The 24,194-nt window shown below is 41.8% G+C and overlaps 6 protein-coding genes across 6 annotated transcripts in view; 1 reads left to right on the top strand and 5 right to left on the bottom strand.

Annotated features, from left to right (window-relative positions):
- The window catches only part of LOC134217603 (collagenase-like), a 457,454-nt gene that overhangs the window by 409,260 nt on the left and 24,000 nt on the right, over positions 1–24,194 (top strand). The gene's annotated exons all lie outside the window — the stretch shown is intronic.
- On the bottom strand, positions 805–1,899 carry LOC134208819 (brachyurin-like). Its single transcript, XM_062684766.1, has 3 exons — positions 1,697–1,899; positions 1,232–1,640; positions 805–984 (listed from the first exon to the last, which is right to left on the bottom strand). The coding sequence occupies exons 1-3, from the start codon at positions 1,897–1,899 to the stop codon at positions 805–807; spliced, it is 792 nt and encodes a 263-aa protein (XP_062540750.1).
- Positions 1,994–3,196, bottom strand: LOC134213990 (brachyurin-like). The gene is made up of 3 exons (XM_062693438.1): positions 2,770–3,196; positions 2,307–2,706; positions 1,994–2,241 (listed from the first exon to the last, which is right to left on the bottom strand). The coding sequence occupies exons 1-3, from the start codon at positions 2,982–2,984 to the stop codon at positions 2,062–2,064; spliced, it is 795 nt and encodes a 264-aa protein (XP_062549422.1). The 5' UTR covers positions 2,985–3,196; the 3' UTR covers positions 1,994–2,061.
- On the bottom strand, positions 11,938–13,026 carry LOC134213991 (serine protease 1-like). Its single transcript, XM_062693439.1, has 3 exons — positions 12,686–13,026; positions 12,229–12,628; positions 11,938–12,172 (listed from the first exon to the last, which is right to left on the bottom strand). Exons 1-3 carry the CDS (start codon positions 13,015–13,017, stop codon positions 11,993–11,995), a joined length of 912 nt encoding a protein of 303 aa, XP_062549423.1. The 5' UTR covers positions 13,018–13,026; the 3' UTR covers positions 11,938–11,992.
- On the bottom strand, positions 13,534–14,567 carry LOC134213992 (serine protease 1-like). Its single transcript, XM_062693440.1, has 3 exons — positions 14,239–14,567; positions 13,777–14,176; positions 13,534–13,713 (listed from the first exon to the last, which is right to left on the bottom strand). The coding sequence occupies exons 1-3, from the start codon at positions 14,565–14,567 to the stop codon at positions 13,534–13,536; spliced, it is 909 nt and encodes a 302-aa protein (XP_062549424.1).
- Positions 22,912–23,950, bottom strand: LOC134213994 (serine protease 1-like). The gene is made up of 3 exons (XM_062693441.1): positions 23,625–23,950; positions 23,157–23,556; positions 22,912–23,091 (listed from the first exon to the last, which is right to left on the bottom strand). Exons 1-3 carry the CDS (start codon positions 23,948–23,950, stop codon positions 22,912–22,914), a joined length of 906 nt encoding a protein of 301 aa, XP_062549425.1.

Genomic DNA, 24,194 nt, shown 5'->3' on the forward strand with positions numbered 1-24,194 from the left:
CCTTTGACCGCTTGTGACATGTGACAACGATGTTTCCCGTGGAGTGAAAACACGTATTGCTGCTGCGAATAGGGTCTTCTATGGATCACGTAAATAGATTGGGTCTCGCAACATGAAGACGGAAACGAAATTTGCTCTGTGTAAAACTCTTTTTTTTTATCTTTTATCGTGATTTTTAAATAAATATAAATTATCACTTATCACTTTGTATAAAACTCTGATTTTACCAGTGGCTCTTTACGAACATGAAGCGTGGATGTTGGAAGAGGTGGACCGGGGAGCTTTCGGGGTTTTCGATGGAACAGTTCTGCGTACAATACTCGGGGGGAATGGAAAACGGTATGTAGCACAGACGCATGAATCACGATAAGAAAATATTGAAAATATTGTATAAAATCCGGCAGACTTCAGTGGGCTGGTCACTTAGCGCGAATATCGGAAGAAAGAATAGCGAAAACAATATTCAATAGAGACTGGATAGAGCCCGGCGACTTCGTGGAAGGCCTCGAACACGCTGGCTGCACGCGGTGGAATCGGACCAGGGAAACTAAACGTTCGGGTAAACTGGAGGAACATCGCCCAAGACTAAAAATTATAAGCATTTTTCTGCACAATGCTATGGTGTGGTGAAAACTTAGGGATATTACTTGTCATAAGACGAGTTTGTACTATTCCATTTAATTCCACTACTTTATTGTACCTTTGACAGATACGTATTTCGACCTCAACAGTAAGGCCGTCTTCAGTGTCTAATTTGCTTTCTTAAGACGATGTTCGATTTGTGCATTTCGTATATTTTACATATCAATTCAGAATTTCCACATCAGAGTTTTGTCCAATCCAGTCCAGATACTCTGTGATACGCGTATTAACAGATGATCTACCACGATCACATCCGCGAGTGCCACTGAAGTGGAACGAATGGATTCCAATCAGCAAAGTATCTCCATCAACCTCGGCATAAATTGGTCCACCTTCGTCGCCCTGAAAATCAATCGCATTTAAATATAACGTTTATACAAATAACATCTAAGCCTAGGCTTCCTATGTTACGCGATTTGATTATGATCGATTATGACTTCATGGTGCAATGAAACGATGAATTGACACCAAGAATAATCAACACAAAATCAAATATAATTCAGGTGGTATTCAAAAAGTTTTGGAAATCCAGGATAACCAAGAGATTGATGAATTTCCACAGCGTATAATAAGACCCAGGTGTACTCACATCACACGGCCCTCCCTCGTCGGTACTGGTGCAAATGTGACCCTCGCGTACGAAGCTGTGTGTCAGACCACAAACGAAATTGGTTATCACATCCCCATGTGCGAATTGCAGATGCTGTAGTGGGAGAGGCTCGTTGTCCCGGTTTCCAGTATTACCCCAACCTACAACCGTCGAGTTCCAACCCGCGAAGGTAAACACAGCATGATACCTATTAGGTAGACGCGCAACATTTACGTATTCTCCCAGTACTGCTGGACGAGATAGCTGCACTATCGCTATATCGTCACGATTGAAGAACGAGCTGTAGTTCGGATGAATTATGATGTGGCTTGGAATGTTTAGCACCGGAAGGACCTCGACAATTCTGGTCATGTCACTCGCTCCAGCTACTACCGTTAATGTGTTCAACCTAAAAATATCGTTCATTAACTATTGATTGAAGAAATTCAACGATCACATTGTTACCCTGAGACACATCTGGCAGCGGTAAGTATGAATCGTGAAGAAATCAGGACACCTCCACAGAACGAATGATCCGATGTTCCGGAAATCAGTATTCCCACTGCAGACGGAAAGTGCGAAGCGGACGCCGTTGCACCGTTGCTGATTCTCGTGGAAACAGCGTTCGTGCTTGCGATCAATAAGGTTAACGCAAAAATTGCATTCATCATTCGGCGAAAATTGAGAACAAACTGATTTAGTAAACAAAGACTGAACCTCCAATAAATGAGAAAATTTCGAAGATTAGATAAGGATAATCTGTTTTGCTAGACAGGTGGTAGTTTTTTTTTTATCAGACATAATCGTTTTTACAATAATCGATGACATTTTCAAGGTCGAATGTAGACACCAGTGTGCTCGACCAACCAATCCAAGTGATCGGTAAGTCGGGTATGGACCGAAGATCGCCCACGACCGCATCCTCCAATTCCTGTGAAGTGGAATGAGTGGATAGCAATCACCGTTTGTTCGCCACTTTCCGTGATCATCACCGGGCCTCCTTCGTCACCCTGAGTTCGAAGTAAAATAAGCGTTCACGATGAGGAGAAATTCCTTTTTGTGTATTTATACTTACGTTACATGGTCCACCATTGTCACCAGATGTGCAGATATGTTCATCCTGAAGGAAGTTGTGAGATAAACCGCAGACAAAATTACTGATGACGGGGTTCCGAACGAGCTGTAGATTCTGCAACGGAATAGTCTCATCCTCTCGGTGGCCTGTCATCCCCCATCCAACGATAGTGGTTCCAAAACCGTTGAATGACTCTCCTACGTGGGACCATCGAGGCAGTTGAGCAACGGTGACAGATTCGTTTATGTTGGCATTACGAGCCAGGGTCAAGATCGCAAGATCTGCACGACTGATCACAGTTGCGCTGTGGTTCCAGTGAATCCGAACATTGGTCACAGGAATGAACTGATTCATACGCGTAATATCCGATGATCCCAGCATAACCGTCAGCATTGTTTGGCTAAATGGTGAAAAACGTATGACCTTCTATGAATGATCATTTAATGGAATGTCAACAACATACCGAATCACGCAATTGGCGGTGGTCAAAACATGACGTGGAGTTACCAAAATTCCAGCACAGAAGCTGTGTGCTTCATCTCCGGAGATCAGAATCGCCGCGGTGAAAGGAAACTCGTTGGGACCCGCATCCGACCCGCCGCTGATCCTTGCTTGTTTGCTTTCGATAGCCAAGGCGGCGGACAGAGCCGCAAATAATAAAATCACTGTAATTTTCATCTCCGGTGTTGCAGAACTGAATCACAGAAAAGCTACTGTTTTGATGAAATCCGCTATCTACATGCTACAATCAATTCTACCGTCGATTAGATTAAGATTTACGAGAGTCTACCGAAAAATGGATCATTGCAGGTGGTAGCGTCTGTTGATAATAAACATTTTAAAGATAAGGGTTTTTATTTGGGTGGGGTTTTCCGTTTCTGAATGTAGTGTGTAAGTAAAACGTGTAAACAAACGAGGGTTAAAACCTTTTTTAAGGCACTTTTATCTTCCATTATGCCTAATGATCTAACGTTATTTGGGAATCTCAAGCGCATGTCCAAGTAAAAGTATAAGCGAAAGTCAAAGTCCAAGCCAATAGGCTTTATAAAGCAAACAGTATAATCTTTGTCATATGATGACAAACTTTTTTTGGCCGTCTCAAACTCTTGCCGATATCGAATCAGTCTGCTAGGTTCTGAATGAACATTGCAAAATTTTGACGATACAAATAGTGGATTACAGACGTAAATACAAAAACAAGATTTTGAGCCCACAGCCAATATATCTTATACTTAGTTCCAGATTGATTCGAATCTTAATACATATCACAATTTAAACCCAGATCAAAATCAATCCAAAAGCAAAAATATAGAAGAGCGATTCCAAGCAACAGCATCAAAATTTAAGAAAATTTTTAATTCATGATTTTCTATTGAGTTGAAACTTTGCACAGTTTTTCAATTTCATCTAAATCGTCATTTTTCGATATCAAATCTTCATATTGAGTCACGACTAACTTTTCAAAAGGGTATATGTGAAAATGGTTCAAAAATATTTAAAAAGCTGCACAGCAAAAACGGAATGTTCGATTGTTATGATTTTTTCAGCAAAGTTAGACAACTAAATGATGATTCTTAAGAAAATGTGCACAGTAAAAAAAAAAATTTTTTTGCCTTTAAAAATATCATTTTTGTCACAAAACTCAAATATCTCAAAACCCTATCTTTTTTCGAACGTAATTTTTTAGGAAAACGGTCCATTATATTAGCTATCTACCATAAAAATTTGGTGATGGTAAACTAATAAACAAAAAGTTATGACATTTCAAACATTCCACAATTTTCACATATAGTAAACAAAAAATTTCCGTGTATTTTTTTTTTTCAAGAATCGCAGTTTGATGCTGATTTTGTTGTTAAGGGCCTTGCGTGAGTTAAACAAGTTGTTTGTATGATATTCCATATTTATGTATTCATCGATATTATGTATATTATATGTATAAATAAATAAAAATGAATTAATATTATCCTAAGTATTAAATTAAATGTGGCAGTTACACAATGTTGTTATAGAAACTCTAAGAGTTTTGGGTTTGAATTTTGGTATGGGTTATGATATCATGAAAACAGTTTATTAATACTTATTTTTATTTTTTTTATTCAAATTTTTAAAATATCGAACACTTTTGAATTATTATCAGCACAGTTTGAGTATAGTTTTGCTTTAATTTTATTTTCCGACAATGGAATGAAACAGTGAAATTTTTGGGTTCCTTGGATCGTTTTCGCGTTATTAAATTGCTCGCTGAGCTCTGAAGCCTTTATTTCGTACTCTTCAGTAGTAGTAAAACAAAATGATAATTTGGTTAAATCTTTTCTTTTCTACGATTTGTCCAAACAAAAGTTCTTTCGCAGTTTTAATTGGATGCTCACGTTCTTTGGCTAAACTTGCTCTTGTGGCCATGCGCTTTATTGTTCCTCAATAGCATCACAAGGACCTTTGCCATGTGATGTAGCAAAAAATGCCATTCTGTATCAATTCCGTACATTGATTTAAATTGACATAGGCTCGAAAATTCTTACGATTTTTGTACTGCGACGCTGCTCCATCAGACATGAAATATATCTTTTTGACTTCTTTATGCTTATCAACGCGTAAAAGTTAATCATTTTTCAATGAACAAGTTTACGGATACTGAATCGTGTCTTAAATCTTCGGAAATTATAATAAAACTTAAGTGTTCAATTTGCGTACTTCCATTAAAATAAATAACGAATGGATGAATTGTAGCTTGTTGTACGTTCCAGTGATGGGACTGCACTTCATCTTGCAATACAAAGCTGTAATTTTCAGAAAAATCACAAATGACTAAAAATTCACCATTTTGTAATGTATTTTCGTATTTTTAAAAAGCTGGATTATTCTGTTTTAATGAAATCGTGAGGATTAAACTTTCTAATTTCAAGCAAAAATATGACACAAACTCATCTACAGGTTTTACAATAGTTTCTATGTCACACCTATCCGTGGTCACCCATTGCTCAAATGATAACTGATCAATATATTTTCTTCAAACTCAGCGAATAAAGTATTTTCCAATGATGAAGAATCTGGACAATCCGAACAAGATCGTAGATAGCAATTTGATGTTGTATTTTCACACAAAAAACTACCAGTTAACATTTTAATATCCTTTGTTAAATTGATTCTTTTCAAACTATGTAAAATAAGATTAATATTCTCATGGGTTGTGCACACACACATTATGTGTTCCTGAATTGGAAAGAAGCTTACATTGCCTTGGCCGAAGGCTTGCAAATGAGGAAAAACCTATTTTAATATTATCGTGAATTTCCTTGAAGCGTGTGTACGCTTCTTTCAAAATCGTCATCATTAATCGTTTTTGGATTGCTTGACGCTTTCCATCTTTTTACTGATACATAATCTTTTTGACCAGGCATAGCTCGACTTACTTCATCATCTTCAAAATATTGAACTACTATTTCTTTTGTCTCATCTGTTAATGCAGTACTAGACCTAGTATTTTGGTTGAAAGACAGTTATTCTTCAATTGTTTTGCCTCTTTTACTGTATTTCTATTGGTTTTGAACTCATCAATGGCATCCTGAATAGACCACGAACTTGGCAGCATCGACAAAATCAATAATTTTTCTTTCCTTGTCGTGGCTGCATTCGAGAACCTTTCCTTCATATTTATAATTACCTCATCGTAGTCTGTATTTTCCACATCATCAGGTCCTAATTTGAAGAGGTTTCTTCGTACAGCTTCGTTTATTTCACGGTATTTTTCTCCGGGTAATAAACGTAGTCCATCTTACTCCATTTAATCAGAGTCACTTTTATCCCAGCTATGCCCTCGTTAAAGCGTTCGATGTTGACCTTTTGGATACACTCATCTTCCGATTGATTTGTTGAAACAGATTTCGCTGATGGTACGGTGGCAAGGCTCTCAGCACTTAATACTTCTGGTAATTCCTCAGTTGTTGTCGATACATCTGGCAATTCCTCAGTTGCTGTCGTTTTCGAACTTCCTGCGCTCTGCTCAACCGATGATATACAGATTGCTCTTTTGTCAACGTTTAGACGGCAGGACGTGCAAATGCGTAAATTTGTATTCAATGTGGACATTGGAGCATAACCAGTCGCTTTCAGTTTATCTATGGTGCTTTCGGTGAGATTTCGTAACTCTTTTGAACACTTTTTCCATCAAACGGCCTACAACAGTTGAGAAAGCGGCTACTCATGTTGTTCGTAATATTTCAATAAACAAAATCACTTTTAAGTTTTTACTGACTAGTTTGGTGTCATTTGCTTGACTGAAGAAAAAATTACTATAAGATCTTTAACAACCTTAGTAGTAGTAATTTTTGCTTTTTCGTGAAACATTGTCATGGTATGTACCTATCATGCATTTGTTGTTGTTGAAGATACCCGTTTCCTCCCGATCATAAAAGTCTATTCTCTAAGAGGTATATTTTTGCAGGTAAACTATAGACGTACACGTGTATATAAATCTTTGATTTTGCAGCTTTTGTCTTAAAAATAACATTTCTGATATGTTTCTATCAACGTTATTATCAACAGGTTTCAACACTATTAAAAGAATTTTCGCCAGTCACGTGCAATGAAAATTATGACACTATCAATACTTTTGATCACAACACTGGATCGTGTCTAAGTTTCTTATAGATGCTATGAATAATTAAATCAAAATATCATGAAAACAACTTGTTTAAATCACGTCCCTTAACAATAAAATCTGCATCAAAGTGCAATTCTCGAAATAACTCACACGGGAAAATTTTTGTTTATCAAGTGTGAAAATTGTGAAATGTTTGAAATGTCATAACTTTTTTCAGTACATTCAAAGTTAATTGCCTATATGCCGGGTATTAAGCCACCCGGAGTGGAAATTAATTACTATGTCTGAAACTTGATTATGCATATGTACAACATGTGATAGATTTAGTTCGGAAAAGGTATTGGAGGGTAACCGCCCCTTCGGTGGGGTTTGATCCCACGACCCCAGTTCGCATGACAGGTGCTTTCCCTACTAAGCTACGAAGGACCTCCGTCGTCCACCGCAGCTTAGCGGGTACTGATGAAACCAAATTCCCAGCACCAGGTACCAGCCGATCTCTCGCAATACATTTTCAGAACTAACTCTCTCAAATGTATTTTTGTACACATCATGTCAACCAAGTAGGATGAGTATTTAGTATTGTCCGGCTCCTACACACTTGCTTCATCAGCAACGGCGCTCAATGAAGTAGGGTTGTGTGAGGTTGTGCCAGTTTGGTCGTCAGATCCCAACACTGTATCATGCGAACTGGGGTCGTGGGATCAAACCCCACCGAAGGGGCGGTTACCCTCCAATACCTTTTCCGAACTAAATCTATCACATGTTGTACATATGCATAATCAAGTTTCAGACATAACTTTTTTGTTTATTAGTTTACCATCACCAAATTTTTATGGTAGATAGCTAATATAATGGACCGTTTTCCCTAAAAAAATTACGTTCGAAAAAAGATAGGGTTTTGAGATATTTGAGTTTTTGTGACAAAAATGATATTTTTAAAGGCAAAAAAAATTTTTTACTGTGCACATTTTCTTAAAAATCACCATTTAGTTGTCTAACTTTGCTGAAAAATCATAACAATCGAACATTCCGTTTTGCTGCGCAGCTTTTAAATATTTTTGAACCATTTTCACATACACCCTTTTGAAAAGTTAGTCGTGACTCAATATGAAGATTTGATATCGAAAATGACGATTTAGATGAAATTGAAAAACTGTGCAGAGTTTCAAATATTTTCGAAATGGTCGCTCAGGATCGACTGACATGCCCCCGTGGAATGCCTCAGAAGACTGTTGAATACAGTCACAATAATGTTTAATCCAAGTATTTCAGGAGGTTCAAGTTGAAGTCCAAATCCAAGTCCATGTGCAAGTCCATTTTCTAGTGTTTGCCTTTCTCGTACAAAAAATATACGTAAAGGCTATATGAACCCGAACTTTTGATAGAAGGTGCGGAGACCCATAGTGTTATACATCAATCGACTCAGCTCGACGAACTGAGGTGATGTCTGTTATGTGTGTGTACAATATTTTGTAGACACACTTTTTGAAACTTAGCATTTACCGAATGATTCGCAGCATCAATTCGACGGGAAATATTGTCACATTGTTTGCTATTGGAAATTGGTTAGATCGGACTATGGGATCAGAAGTTAGGTCCAAACGGTGATTCTGCCTTTTTTTAAGTACTATTTCTACGGCGCAAAACACGCTAAAAAACACCCGTTCATATTTTTTTTTGGTACGAGAAAGGCACCAAAGCCACTAGGTGAATTAAACAGTTTTTTTTAAATATAATTTTTAATGTAGAGACTTCTAGCCCGAGGCTGATTCGTCTCTTTTCGTATGACGTAAATAATAATAATTATGAATTATTATTATTGTAATTATTACGCGATAGTGTTTCCATGACATATAAATAATTGTTTTCTAAATTTCCAGAGTGGGCGTGGTTTCCAGTAAGTGCCCGTTGAAACATTTGTTAGGCTCCATCGTGCGGGAAGGAAAAGGGCCAGTCCAACCTTACTACGATGATTGGGAAGCTGGCATTGATACCGATATGGGCGAAGGGTGTTCCGTTCCGGATTCCTACAGTGACCGACTGGTAGATATATGATCCGATTTTTGATGGATTCTGAAGATACTGGAGGAGGCGGAACAGCTGCTGAGAATTGCGGACCTGGAACCTACAAGTGCAGAGGACGGCGGAGGCAACGGGACAAAATGGTCTGGGTGAACGACGTGAAGAATGCTCCCCTCAGAAGTTCCACCGGAGACAGGTCTTAGGTCACCGCGCTGAGTTGCTGTCGAAAAAGAAGTTGATGATTTGTGGGAGATTAGCTAATCTCCCCAGGGTCCGGGAAGAATATCGGTAAATCCACAGTACCTTAGTAGCTTATGGAGTATATTATACAGGGTAGGCCCTAACGGACTCCAATATCATGCCCGGAATCTGCGATGTTGTTTGGGTTTTCGGGGTGCTACATTTGAATTCTTTGAACAAGTGTGTTCATATGGGAACATCAGCCAAAGCATTTCTAGTGTAGTTGTTGTTATGTAAACTATCGAAGACGAAAAAGTTCAAATTGAAGGTCATTTACAAGTCTCAAAGTCTCCAAGTCTCCAGGTAACCAAGACCCCAAGTATCCAAATCCCAAAGTATCCCAGTGCTTCTTTGAGTCTCCTAGCCTAGCCTTTCCAAGTCTCCATGTCTCCTAGTATCCAAGTCTCAAAGCTTCTAAGTCTCCTAGTATGCATTTCTCCAAATCTTCAAGTCTCTAAATCTAAGAGTATTCGAGTATCTCCAAATATTCCAATTTTCCCAATTAATAGTCTACAAGTCTCTAAAAAAAATTTCTTCAAGTTTCCAAGTCGCAAAGAATCCAAGTCTCCTAGCCTCCAAACCTCAGAATCTCCATCTCTTCAAGTCTCAAAATCTCCAAGTCTCCATATCTCCAAGCCTCAAATTTCTTCAAGTCACCCAGTCGCCAAGCCTGCAAGTCTTCTAGTCTCCGAGTTTCCCAGTGTTAAAGTCTCCAAGTCCTCAAGTCTTCGAGTCTCCAAGTTTCTAAATTTCCGAGTCTGCAACTCTCCAAGACTCTAAGTCTCCGAGTGCCCAAGTCTCCAAGTATTCAATTCTCCAAGTATTTAAGTGTCTGAGCCGCCAAACTTCTATGTCTTGTATCATTGGATCATGTCCCATTAAAATTAAATACCGTCGTGCGGGGCTTCTTTTGACTTCAGGGGCTACTTTGGATTATAAATTTCCTGAAAAAATTAAGGGAAAAAAATACCAAATTTGAAACAGAAAGTTAGCATTTAACTATTAACAAGATACCCAAATGGTAAAAATGGCGGTTTGATAGTAATTTACGTTACAATTTTTGTTTCAAAATGTCCAAAGCAGCCCCCGATTTGTCAAAAGAAGCCCCGCACGAAGGTAATAATAAAATTGTATTTGCTTGCTTGCTTTTTTATCCGCCTATTTGCTTGCCGTCCGCTACCAAGTCCACTGGGCAGCTATACGCCAAGGCTGAATATCGGTTGGTATGTTTGATGGAACGGAAACCTCCTTCACGAACGGAGAGCGAAAGAGGAGATGGGAATAAAAAGCTTGTTGAAGCCTCAAATCGTTGGCCCGTGGTTGTTAGGCTCGAACCGGCGAATGAGACAGTCACTAGAAAGTCGAATAGTAACTTTGGACTTTGGAGAGTTACATACGTTGTCGTCTGGCAAATAAAAAAGGCCGTCGTCGTTGTTTGGAGAAGTTGTTCAAATTTTTCGTGGTCACTAAAAAAATCTTTTGGAGGGTCAAAACACACAAACTGGCCTGCATAATAAATACGATTGTTAATCCAAAAATAACAAACCACATGACGATCATTTATCTAGACGAATCAACGATCAATGCTAGAACAAAACTACTTTGATTTTCGATAAAACAGAGGGAGGGAGGATCAAGTCTCCCAATGGAACAAGTCTCCCCACCTTCCCCTATCTCACCGGAGCAAAGTTGTGAAATGCCACTGAAATGCTTGTTCGAGTACTTAGTACAAGTTGTACAATTTTCAGCTTCAGCACTACCACCTCGGCATGATCCGTCGAAGGATCGGCGTATAACAACAATCAATGCTGAAATTCCATCATTACAACAGATCCAAAAGTCATTTGGTTAGCCATCTCGTGTAGAGTTGCTAGACGGGGTCTTAAACGATTCCATCCGGGTCGAAGCTAATGTGAGGCAAAGATAGATGTTTTATTATTGCTATTGTTCCTCATCTAATTCTGGTGGATGCAATTGGCCGTGAACCAAAACGCGAGATGTTATGGAGCACCTGAACGCCTTCGAATTGGCTGATAACCTTGCACTCGTAACCCAATGCCGCTCGGATATACAGAGTAAGCTTGCCGAAAGCTATTCATCCTCAGGTATAGTCATTATCGTCAACAAAACCGAATCGTTGGATCTGAACACGGCGCCTTCTTCCAGCTCCACGGTAGCCGAGTAATCAGTGGAGAATGTTGAAAGCTTCCAATATCTTGATAAACAGGCAAATAAGTCAATTCACAGAAATCCTAATTTTTTATTTCAAGGTATAGTCTGTGCTGCTATGCGCTAGTGAAACATGGTTTGTATCAGTGGAGAACGGCTGTAGGTGCTCATCAACAGATGCCTGTGGTAAATACTTTGTGTATGGTGGTCTCACAATTGGTTTCAAACACCGTTTCTCCTGAAGCTTCATCGTCGTTGCTATTGTTACCAGAGACCGATAGTAACAGTAATTAAGGAAATTAAGTGGGACTGGGCCACACTTTACATAAGGGCGGACACAAAATCTGCAAACAAGCATTTCACTGAAACCCAGCTAGACATCGTTGCAGAAGCTAACCCAGAAGTTCATGGCGGCGTAGTCCCCACGAATAAAGTAATTAAGTCGACCGGAATCTATCCTGGCAACAGGTTGAGGCGATATCTGGATATTGCTCAGGATGGAGACCTTTCAAGTCGGCCATTTGCACCACTCAGAGTGCGCAAAGAAGTAAGTAACTGTTTTTTTTACGACAAAAGTGGATGAACTGTCTGACTCGCGGTTTAATTGTATAGGGAAAATGTTTTATTTGTTTATGCGTTTAAAAGCAACTGATTATGCGGGAATTACTACATCAGAATTCTCCTCAATCCAGTCAAGATATTCCGTAATCCTGGTATTAACCGACGAGCGTCCTCGATCACAGCCACGAACTCCGTTGAAATGGAACGAGTGGATTCCTATCAGGGTGATGCGACCCGCCTCGCGGACTGTCACCGGACCTCCTTCATCTCCCTGAAATAAAAATGTTGACAGTTTCTAACAAAAAACTTCGTCATGATAGAACTCACATTGCAAGGTCCTCCATTGTTTGTCGCCACGCAGATATGTGTACTCCGGACCCAAGTGTATGATAGCTGACAAAGCAAGTTCGATGTAACGCTATCCGTGGCAAACTGCAAGTGCTGTGTTGGAATGGGTTCATTGTCTCGGTTGCCCGTGTTACCCCAACCAGCTGTCGTGGCCGACCAATCGACGAAGCTCATGCCAACATCGGAACGGCGCGGCATTTGAACTGGTCGAATGGTCACGTCATCCACCGGTGCGTCTCGGCTCAATGTGAGCAGTGCAATATCATCCCGACCCAGAAGCCAGCTGTAGTTTGGATGTGGATTGATGTGCGATACGGCGATCAACGTTCCGACACTCATCATATCCGTGGAGTTCAAGGCTACGGTTAGGGTGCTTTCGCTGCGTAGATAAAAGACTGATCAACTGGAGTACTTTTATTCGAAATTGTGATCTTACCCAGAAATGCAAACAGCAGCCGTCAGCACAAAACGCTTGGAAATCAGAACACCACTGCAGAATCCATGTCCGGAGGTTCCACCATGAATGAAAATTGCAACGGCCCATGGAATATCAGTTGGGGACGCAATGGTCCCGCCGGAAATTCTGGATTGGCGAATATCATCATCACTTAGTGGTGGCAGACCGAGTCTTGCTCGGTATTTATCCGTTTCTTGGACGGTCCGAATAGTGCTCCAATCGATCGTTGTCGGATCAAAATCAGTACTGGCGATGGCCACGATACATGTGATCGCGCACGATAACACTAAAAGATTCATCAAGCTACGCATTTTGAACGTTTGCTGGACAAATTGATTTCAAGAATAGGAACGATTTTGAATGAGGTGGATGCTTTTCAGGTAAGTCTTTTATAGCATTTGGGAATTACGGATTACGTATTTATGAGATTACTTGTTTGAAGGGGACCTACGCAAATGTAAGATAAGTGGAACAAAGCAAAATACTACCGAAGGAAATTGATTTAGATAAGCATAGTAACAGATTTTTCCACCTGGGTGAAATGCAATATCTAATCAGCCTTATTTACGCGTTGTACATTATTTATTGGGGTATTAATAACTACGATAATTTCAGTACAAATCAAATTGCTTTACAGTTTTTATATAAAAAAGATCAAATGTAAGAAAGTGCATCGCTGTTCCGCGGCTTGAACTATTTATTCAAGTTTAAGTGAAACCTAGAATGAAAAGTTCTGATGGGCAGTTATTTCGGAATGTTTTGATGGTACTTAACTTGAGTCATTAACAAACTATCACATTTATTGAACGCTTTGATATTAGCATACTCTATGCTGGAACAATTACGTCAGTGTTTTCTTCAATCCAATCAAGATACTCGGTGATGCGGGTATGAACGGCCGAACGACCCCGATCGCATCCACGAATTAAGCTGAAGTGGAAAGAATGAATGCCAATCAGGAAAATTCGGTTTGCTTCACGAGTTGTCACGGGACCGCCTTCGTCGCCCTGGAATACAACAAATCATTAGTCAGCATACTCGTATTTTAGTTTCACATGCTTGAAACCTACATCGCATGGTCCACCGTTGTTTGTGTTTACGCAGATATGGGTACTTCTGATCCAGGTGTACGACAGCTGGCATGCGGCATTTGACGTAACGCTATCTACAGCGAACTGTAAGAACTGTGTCGGAATGGGTTCGTTGTCACGGTTTCCAGTATTGCCCCAGCCGGCTGTCGTTGCTGACCAATTGTTGAAGGACAAACTCGCATCTGAGCGACGTGGCATCAAAACAGGTTGGATCGTTGATCCATCGACGGGGGCTTCTTGGCTCAGGGTTAGAAGGGCAAGATTATCTCTATTTAGAAGCGAACTGTAGCCGGAGTGAATCAACACGTTCGAAACGGCGATCAGCGTTCCTATGCTGGCCATATTGGCAGCATTCAAAGTGACGGCGATGTTAGTTTCGCTGGACGTGAAATGGAAATTTGATTAGCGCGAGTCGCGAAACAAAATTCTGAACAAACCTACCCTTGAACGCATTCAGCTGCAGTCAGAACAAACCGTGCGGAGATCAGCGTACCGCTGCAGAAGCTGTGTCCTGAGGTTCCTCCATGGATCAGAACTCCAGCAGCCCATGGGATGTCGGTAGGCGTGGCAATGGTTCCTCCGGTGATACGCGACTGGCGGATTTCATCATCACTAAGCGGAGCCAATCCGAATCGAGCCCGGAATTTGTCTGTCTCTCGCAGAGTACGCACTATTGACCAGTCGATTGTCGACCAGAGATCGAAATTGGGACCATCGATAGCCGAAACGGCGACGACTGTCGATACTAAAAAGAGTACAAGCTTGTACATTTTATTCTGCTTTCACTATGAGTTCAACTGCGGGACTGAGACTCTGGAGAGCAGATTTATTGGTTTTATTGATGCTGGATATTTTTAAGTTTTATTAGGTTGGAATTTCTTATCATTAAAACTCAAACGATAAGAATGTTTTTTAGAAGCATTGATAGACAGATTTAATGTTCTTATCTAACGATTTTTTTTAGAAAATACTTTGAACGTGTAGAAATCAATGGATCGGTTCTGCGTGTCACTTTGTTTAGTCATTGAACCATGCCCAAATCATGCCCGTGTCCTATCTATTGTACTCTCCTAGATATAGCGATTTTCTAGATCAACGCAAAAAGCTTGATCAAATATCATCGACCTAGTCCACCAAGATTTAGATAAGCATAAATAAATTGAACTTTGTACTATGATCAAATTTTTGTCTTCAATCCTCTTCAGATGTTGTGCACCATTTAATCGAAATTGATTGTAAAAAGTATTAACGTTATTTGATCAAACATTCAAATGAAGCTAATAAGGGTTTTACCGGGGTTAGACAGCAATGTTGAGATAGGTAAAATTTGGTCGGAATTCAAATGAACATAACTTTGCGTAGAATAATACGATTTTGATAAAACCAGGATCATCAGAAGCGGACACTCTTCCAGTATACAGCCTCCATATGCAAAACCTTAGATTGGCCCTTGGCCACCGGAGATGATCCGGGTTTTCCGAGGGTATGTTCGAAATGCATGTTCTCTACTGCTTGTCATCTTATGTGACGTTTACTTTCATAATTTTCTATGCTTTCTCTAAAACTAGAACTAATATCCCGACCAATGCTGGCTCTAGATCGAGAATCCATCTAAACTACGCAGATTGAGGACTGTAAGAATCTCTGGCCAATTTGTGACAGGTTCCGGGTATTCTGCGAAAGTGACATTTGTTCAGGGTGTATGGCCAATCCCGTACCGTTTTCACGAAAATGGCTATATTTCTGCGTATACCGGACGGTTTTTAGTTCTTTAGCCAGCATTGGTCAGCAAATTAGTTCTAGTTTCTGGGGAAAGCATAAAACATGATGGAAATAAACGTCACATAAAATGACAAGCAGAAGAAAAAAAATGCATTTTAACATACCCTGGATAAACCCGAAACATCTCCGGTGGCCAAGAACCAATCTGAGGCTTTGCATGGAGACTGTATACTAGAAGCCAGATGGTCCCGGTTTCATCAAAATATATTTGAATCAATTCTTCACTCGACGCATGGACCAAGGCCAGAGACACTTGGAAGGGGGAGGGGTTCCAAAATTGCCACTCTCAGGTCCAACGGGACCTTTCATAGGCAAAGCTCAATTAAAAAGTGAAAATTAAGACTAACATTGATAAAACTTATAACTAACACTTAAGAATTCAAATAAATAAATTTTGTTTTTAAGTTAAAAACTAGTCGACGAAAGAAACATGAAAAAAACATACTGTGGTGACCAACGCCATTAGGAAAATCAGCCAAAGTCCGCCACGACAAAGATGGAACCGCACGTCTTACCTCTTCCACGTTGTAGATACCAAGTGCGCTCGAAAGGTCTCGGCTGATCGTCTCTTGTGCAGCAGTGTTGCCGCTGTTGCTATATCGACTGCGTTATGATAGTCGATATCGACACCTAATATCGGGAAAGCCCATGTAGCATCGTCATACGTTAAGGTCACACACATACGTGCACGATTCTAGTATTAATCCAGCAACCCGGTTCCAGTCGTACAGTTGGGATCCAGGTTACCACTGGAAGTCTTCGACCTGGACCTGTTGTCGTTCAATGTGCTGCTCTCCGGAGATGCTAAAATAGGCTCAAGGCCAGGCCCATACCCCAAAACTCGTCAATCTAGCTTCTAATTTCCTCTGGTCGAATGGTAGGCTTAGTACAGTGATACTTCCGAAAATTTGTGTTAAATTTGCCGCAGGACTACCCGATAGACAACTAGGCAAATCAGAAAGTCTGGTATCCGACGAACACAATGTAAAATCAGAACGCTGTTATTCAGCTGGAGATCTTCATTGAAGTTTTCGATGGTAGCAAACTTGCTGTGCTGCAAGAAACGACCAGCAGATAGACGGAGCGGGTTCGGCGAAAATGTTGTAATTGGGGATGTGTGAGGCCTTCCCAGCTGACCTTGTTGAAATCAATAGTTGAGGTTGAGAAGGGGTTTTTGAACCCGGATTGAGGTTCCCGGATTGCTCGGTCACTGGGGGTGGAGACTCACAACCTTGGGAGAATCCAAGGAAAGCCCGAACGTCTCCAATTGTGGGTCCGAAATTACCCTTAGAATGCCCGTTTAATATTCATGGAATCCTAAAGAACCTGTCATTTTTTTTTATTCCTTTCTTTATTTGGTAGGCACTCTGTGTTACTTAACCGCTACTGTGCCGAGATCTACTGTGTATTCTGCTGTACAGAATCCACACAGAATCTATTTTTAGACATTTGTTGTTATTATCATAGCCGGGTCCAGCTCATTGTTAGTCCATTGTGTCCTTTTGTCCGTATCGTGTATCCAATTGTTTGTTGCATAGTTCGGTTGCCATTTATCCGGGTACGTTGGAGGAATGCCTCCGAAGAGAACCAATTTGTCAGTCGTCATCGGGCAGTCGTAACGGTAAGGGCGCTCGCCAATACGCCACCGCATAGGCTGCGCATCCGGCGACTGACGAGGGTTTGGCGGAGGGGCTGGGAATCGAACCCATGACCATTCGCTTGCAAGGCGAACGTGTAGCCAACTACGCTACGGGACCCCCACAAACCTGGAATATGAAAAATGAAAATTGAATTTGTACATAGTTAAACTTGAATTTGTAAATAATTAACCTTACCTTTAAGTCCACTAATCCTAGAATTAAGAAAAATATTTGTACATAATTTTGATCATTGAATTACCTATAGTGCGCAAACATATTTTGTAAATAGTTGAATAAGTAAAACTGGCAACTCTTCCACCAGTATGTTTATGCGCAACATAATAAACAACAACAGTTGAAATAAAATTTCGTCGCGAGCGGTTTCCCTTCCCACGAAATTGTTCGTTTTGTTGGTTTTTCTTGTGAAAGAAACAGCCAATTGGTTGCCGTGTGTCTCCCTGCGTTAAAGGGGAATTAATTCTAAGTAGTAGAAAGTGCGGGAATTGATCGGAAACTGCAAAAGTGATCCGTTGCGAAGAGAAGACAGTATTAGTTGAGAAAGTGATCGAATACAGTCCAAAATAAATCGAAGCAATTAAGCCCTAAACGCAATACAACAGAACGGCGACGGAAACGGGAAATTTGACAGTTACCCCATATATTTTCTGTCAAATTTGCCGTTTCCGTCGCCGTTCCGTTTGGGGCTTTACGCTAATTACTGTACAATGCCCATGGAGCCATTTGGATTAGATGTTCCTGAATATGCCCCCATCTTTGAGGAAATAGATGATAGCAGTGATGCTGGCTGGATCATCCAAAAGCGCGTCTCTGATACTGGCAGGTATCCTATAACGTCGCAAATTATCCGGAAGGGGCTCCCGCCGAAGATGAGTGAAAACTGCGTGTGTCCGGTTCGGAGTCGAAAGAGGGTTCGCTGGTTCTCTAGGTTGCTTAGGTCCGTCCAAGCCAACGTGGTGCCCTTGATTTGCCGCAGCTTTCCAGAATATTTCCCAGTTGTCTCGAACTGTCTTTCTAATCCAGGTTTTTACCGTTTCCCACAGGGACGGTTGATACAAATCGTCAGCCTTGATAACCGACTCCGGCAAGATAATCAGCCGTGATGTTGCCAGGCACTCCGCAGTGGCCCGGGATTCAAGCAAAACTCGTATTCAGGAGTATGTTTTCTAGGATGCCTTGGATCTAGCAGTGTTGAGGCGTTTCACTCTGATGTGCGGACATAACACTAGCAGAGTCGGATAGGATGAATACGGGCTTCCTGGATGGGTAGGTAGCATGAATGAAAGTCGCAGCTTCTTCGGCTGAGAAGATGGTACATATGTCCGGAATACTGTTCGATATAGTAATGTTGGTCCCGGTGACCCCGATGCCAACTCCACGGCCTGAAAGGGACCAATCCATATACCTGTGTTCGTAATTGTTGAACTTCTGTGAAATAGCTCGGGCACTGACCTTCTGAAGTTATGAGTTAAGGAGCTGTTAATTATGGCTTTTGGGGAGTGCCAGCTCCTCGCTCCATGCCAGTCAACTCGCTCCACTGGGGGAGACTGACGCCGGCCATTGCGTGAAGAATCCGGTCTCCTTCGATAAGGAGAGGGATCCTGTTTTTTCCTGAAGTTACGGCGGCGAATGAGGCGGCTTTGCGGCAAATGGCCGCTTGCAAACGATGGCTAAATGGCAAGATGCCTGCCTTGGCACAGGCAGACTCAGCTGGTGTAGAGGGTACCAACCCGGAAACAGCTCGAACGTATGAGTTGAAGATCGGCGACAGAGTTTCAATAAGGTTACGGTGGGCGATACAGGTAAGTTCCCAGCCGTAAAGTATGCGGCTAAAAATTATAGCTTACCCTAACCTTAACCGAAGCATCCTGTTATTAGTTCGGTGCGGTTTGGAAAGCATAAGAACCAGATTAACTCTGGTCTTACAATTAACTTTGACTTCACGGAAGTGCGGTAGAAATTCGAGAATCCGGTCAATGGACACTCCAAGAACTTTCACAATTTTCTTGCTGAGGATGGCATCCCTAGTAACATGTTGGTTTTATGCTGGTTTTATAACACTCTTGAAGAGTAAAAGATGGTCTTCAAGAGCGTTATGAAACTTAAAATGTTACTTGGGATGTTCTCCCAACTTGACGCTTGGCCCAGAGAACTGATGCCTCCAACGGCAGACATGTCCTCTGACGCACTTACTGGCGGTCATAATGAAGCCCACAGAGCTAGCCCATGTTCTTATCCGCGTGCGGCATGGAGTGTCGCCAGCAATGACCAGCAATATATCGTCGGCATAGACAAAAATGTATATGTTCAGTGGAAGTGAACGGAACACGCCTTTCATGGCGACAAGAACAGCGTCTCCGCCAGAACGGAACCCTGGGGTACCCCAGTTTCCTCCAGAAACCTTGGTTCCCGATTAGGACTTTAAAGGAGCGCCCTATAAGAAAATCCCCACTCTCTCAACTGTTGAAGGACGAAGGGGGTCCAAGTCCTGTTGAAGGCCTTGGAGATATCCAGAGATATCCGGTCGGCGTGTTTGCCCTCGTTGTAACTATCCTGCAAAACGTCACCCAGGTTTGCAAAGTACGTGCCCGTACCTTACCCAGGGCGGGATGCGTGCTGCCAGAACCCGAGTATACCTTCTGCTTCTAGTTTGTTGCGCAACTGCCGGTTCACCAACCTCTCGACGATCTTGGGCACACAAGAGGTCAGCGAAATGGGCCTCGGTTTTCCGAGGAGGAGATGCTGTTCTTTGGAATGAGGATGACCAAACTTTTTCGCCACTCTTAACCAACTCTAGGAACCGAATCTTGGCAGAAGGCGGTAGATTTTTGAGCACAGGGTCCTATTACTGCTGGAGAGGGCGAACGACAGATTGTCAGCCGAAAATGGTAGATTGAAGCCAGAATTTTGTAAATCCGGGGAGACCCGAAAGATTGTCAGGAACGAAGTGCTACCAGCGATTGTCCGCAGGAATTCGGTGGAGTAGTCGTTCACCGACGCTAGCCCGGCCCAGAGTATCGGCCCGACCCAGGCATTGGATTGAGGCAGGTCAACTGATTCGAGGAAGTCCTCCCATTGTTTCCTCTTGGCTTCAAATATGAATGCCCTGCATTTAGGCCTGAAGGGCATTTCCCTTTTCATGATGACCAGCGGGAAGTTTCCGTAACGCTCGGGCCTTTCTTCTCGATTTGACCGCCCGGCGATTTCATCCTATCACCAGCGGAGTCTTTTTCGTCCTGGCCGGGAGCTGGTTTGCGGGTTGTAGCCAACGTCGGCATCCATGACAGTTTGGACGAACTCAGGAAGGGTTGTGGGCGTGTTTCGTTCAAACAAGGGTCGGATGTGGAGGTCAAATTCCTCCCAGTCGGCGGCATTATAGCGCCGCCGGGTGATATGGGGCGAGGCATGGACGGTGACCACTTGAGAGCGGGTAGAATAGACCGACTAGCGGTGGTCACGTCGATGGCAGTGGCCGAGTGGCCGTTGAAGAAGGTGGGCGAACCATTGTGGAGTGGTACAAGGTCCGCAGTTTTAAACGATTCAAGTAGGGCGGTACCTCGGGGATTAGTCCTTGAATCACCCCAGGCCTGGTGATGCGCATTCACGTCTCCCCAAGAGGAGGACAGGTGAAGGAGACTCGTCGATCATATTGCTTACCTTTCTTATGATGCCCAGCAGATTGAAGTTTTTTTTTTGTATCTTCATTAAGGAGACTTTCAGCCCTAGGCTGGCTCGTCTCCGCAGATTGAATTGTCAAAGATGGTATTGACGTGTATTGCATGAAAACCTTTTTCAGGGTGATCCAGCTCCTATTCTATTGTATAATGTGGAACCTGCAAGTACGACTTTCGGTAATAATGCACCAGATAGTCATCTTCTCCGCTAACCTCAGTTTTGTCTAAGTATAGTTCTATATTTATTCCATCTTCACGGGCAATTAGGCAATAACGCCTTTGATATCCTCACACTGCACCGCATGCCTTTAATCGTATCGTTTATCATTATGACCTGGAAACCAATTTACGTCAATTTCTCTTGGATAGTTAATATTTAACCATCAAGGTCAGCAGGTCCAATCGTTGGTTGCCAATAAGAAAAACTCTTTCAATTTTGTGGTAGCCGGGCATGCAGTTGCGAAGGTCAGAACCTTCAATATCTTGGCAGCAATTAAGCTGATGGACACGGCGGAATTATATGAGCACGGATCAAGAAGGCAAGGGCTGCCTTTGCGAGATTGCCAAGTATTTGGATATCAAACCAGATAAGTCAACGTACTAAAAATCTAATATTTAACTGTAACGTGAAATCTATGCTGTTATCAATCTTTCCGCGCCGCGCACGATAATGGCGGCTTTTGCGGGTTTAAAATGTGTCCGTCACTGTACTTGTTTGACATCTGACTTAGGTTTAACTTTCTGTTTTCCTCCTGTTAGGTTTTACATCATATAAACACAACCTCAAAAACTCAATCGAATGAACTCAATTTGACATTAAATTAGTGGTAGATTCACGAGGTTCATCCTATCTCCCGCAGTAAGCAGATGAACCTTGGTTTATATCAGCTGGACGGCACGACGCCATGTTTTTGCAATCAACATCTCAAAGTAAAATTAATGATAGTATTTGTGTTGTTTACCAATATCTGATTTGATTCCCGTTAGGATCCAGAAATGTCAGTGGGGACCAGTCGCGCAATGTTGTCTGCTGCCCATTGTGAGAGATATGGATGACACCCACCTGGTTTAAATACAAACGGTAAGGAGAATTAATTATGTATTCAACTTTTCAACAGTTCATAATGTGCAAATTGCCATTATAACTGAAACGTGTCTGAAACCTGGACTCTCCATCAAAAAAGATGCAAACTGTTTTATCTATAGAAGTGAAGTGTGTATCAAATAATTGCTCTAACGCTTATTCGTCAGAAGAATTTGCGAATTTGGAAATCCTTGAATCTCGCAAGAATTTTATTTAACCTACTGGCTTTACTCAAATTGGAAACATTTGCACAAAGGTTTTTCCAACCGGATCGTTCAGCAAATCGGAGGGCCTTCTTATAGACCTGTGCAAGAGTTCAACAAATTCACTTACCCGATGGATTTTGACATTTGAGTCTTCTCGAACAAAAGTTCATTTTGCGTTCATTATGCGACCCGCTCAAACGTAATAATTTCTAGGGGGAGGTCATTTTGCGTTAGTCTATACGCTTTCCGAGCGGATTTGAAAGACTCTGTCCCTGTTGAGTGGCGTCTGTTCTTCTGCATTGTGTCCTGAGTTTAGCCAATTCGGAATTCCACCATGGGGTTCCTCTTATTGAGGTTTTCACAGAACGCAAAGGGCAAACTTCTTCGAAAACTCCCACGATTTGCAACGTTTTAGTATCAACGGCATCATCCAATTCAATGGATGGTAGATATCCATGAAATTTTGTCGAGAGCAACTCTTTATAGAGATGCCAGTTGGTTGAACGAGGAATTCTTAAACGCAAGGTCTGCGAAGTAACATTCAAATGATATAAATGATCAACATATAAAGTCTGCAAGAGCCGTAACGAATGTATAAATTATTATGCCCGTTTTATAAAAAGATCACTTACGAAAAAACGATTATAGGTTTAAATAATGTACATTACTTCGAAATTAAATTCTAAACACTTATTAAATAATATCACAGTTTATGCCGGAACCACAACGTCACTATTCTGCTCAATCCAGTCCAGATATTCGGTGATCCGAGTATTAACGGTCGAACGTCCTCGATCACATCCACGGATTCCACTGTAGTGGAATGAGTGCAGACCGATCAGGAATATCCGATTTGCTTCACGGGTCGTGACTGGAGCACCTTCATCGCCCTGGAAAACAAGTTCAGTTTCATATAAGGGCTAATACATGTCATCATAACTGCTGGGTTACTCACGTTACAAGCTCCACCATTATCGGTCGATACGCAGATGTGTGTGCTTCTGACCCAAGCGTACGAAAGTTGGCACAATACATTTGAAGTGACGCTATCGGTTGCAAACTGAAGGAACTGTGTCGGAATGGGTTCATTGTCACGGTTTCCAGTATTGCCCCAACCGGCCGTCGTTGCTGCCCAATTGTTAAAGGACAAGCTGGCATCAGAGCGACGTGGCATCAGCACCGGTTGGATCGTGCTTCCATCGATGGGCGCATCTCTACTCAAAGTGAGAATTGCAAGGTCATCACGACCCAACAACCAACTGAAGTTCGGGTGAATCAATACGCTAGAGACGGCAATCAACGTTCCGATGCTGGCCATGTTGGCAGCATTCAAAGCAATAGCAATGTCGGTTTCACTGTTAACCAATTAAATAATTTCGATTTAAATTCAATCAATATACATTTAAAACAAAATTATTCATACCCCTGAACGCAGTTAGCAGCCGTGAGGACAAAACGCGCTGAAATCAGGGTACCTGTACAAAAACTGTGTCCCGAGGTGCCTCCATGGATCAAGACTCCAACTGCCCATGGGATATCGGTTGGTGACGCCAAGGTGCCACCGGAGATACGGGACTGACGGATTTCATCATCACTCAGTGGGGCCAACCCAAAACGGGCACGGAATTTGTCCGTCTCTCGAAGGGTGCGTACGATGGACCAGTCGATTGCTTTTGGATAAATTTCTGGACTTTTGACTGCCGAAACAGCGGTCAAGGCTAACGTTAGGATTACTAATGATCTTAGCATTTTGCCTTGTTTTCGCTGTCGATGTGAATCTTCTACTGAGAAGATTTCGGGGTGGTTTGCCAATTTCAATGATTTTTTCCTGCGGAATAACAATTAATTACATTGGATTTTCGGTGGGATTTGATTTATTGATAAGCTCCCCACAACAATGGGCTATCTTGTAATCGAGACCGGATTAATCTGATACCGTCTGTATAAATACTATTCAATGTATTACGTCAAACCTAATCTAATGACCCCTCCT

Source organism: Armigeres subalbatus, chromosome 2, assembly GCF_024139115.2.
Source record: "Armigeres subalbatus isolate Guangzhou_Male chromosome 2, GZ_Asu_2, whole genome shotgun sequence".
Taxonomy (NCBI): Eukaryota; Metazoa; Arthropoda; class Insecta; order Diptera; family Culicidae; genus Armigeres; species Armigeres subalbatus.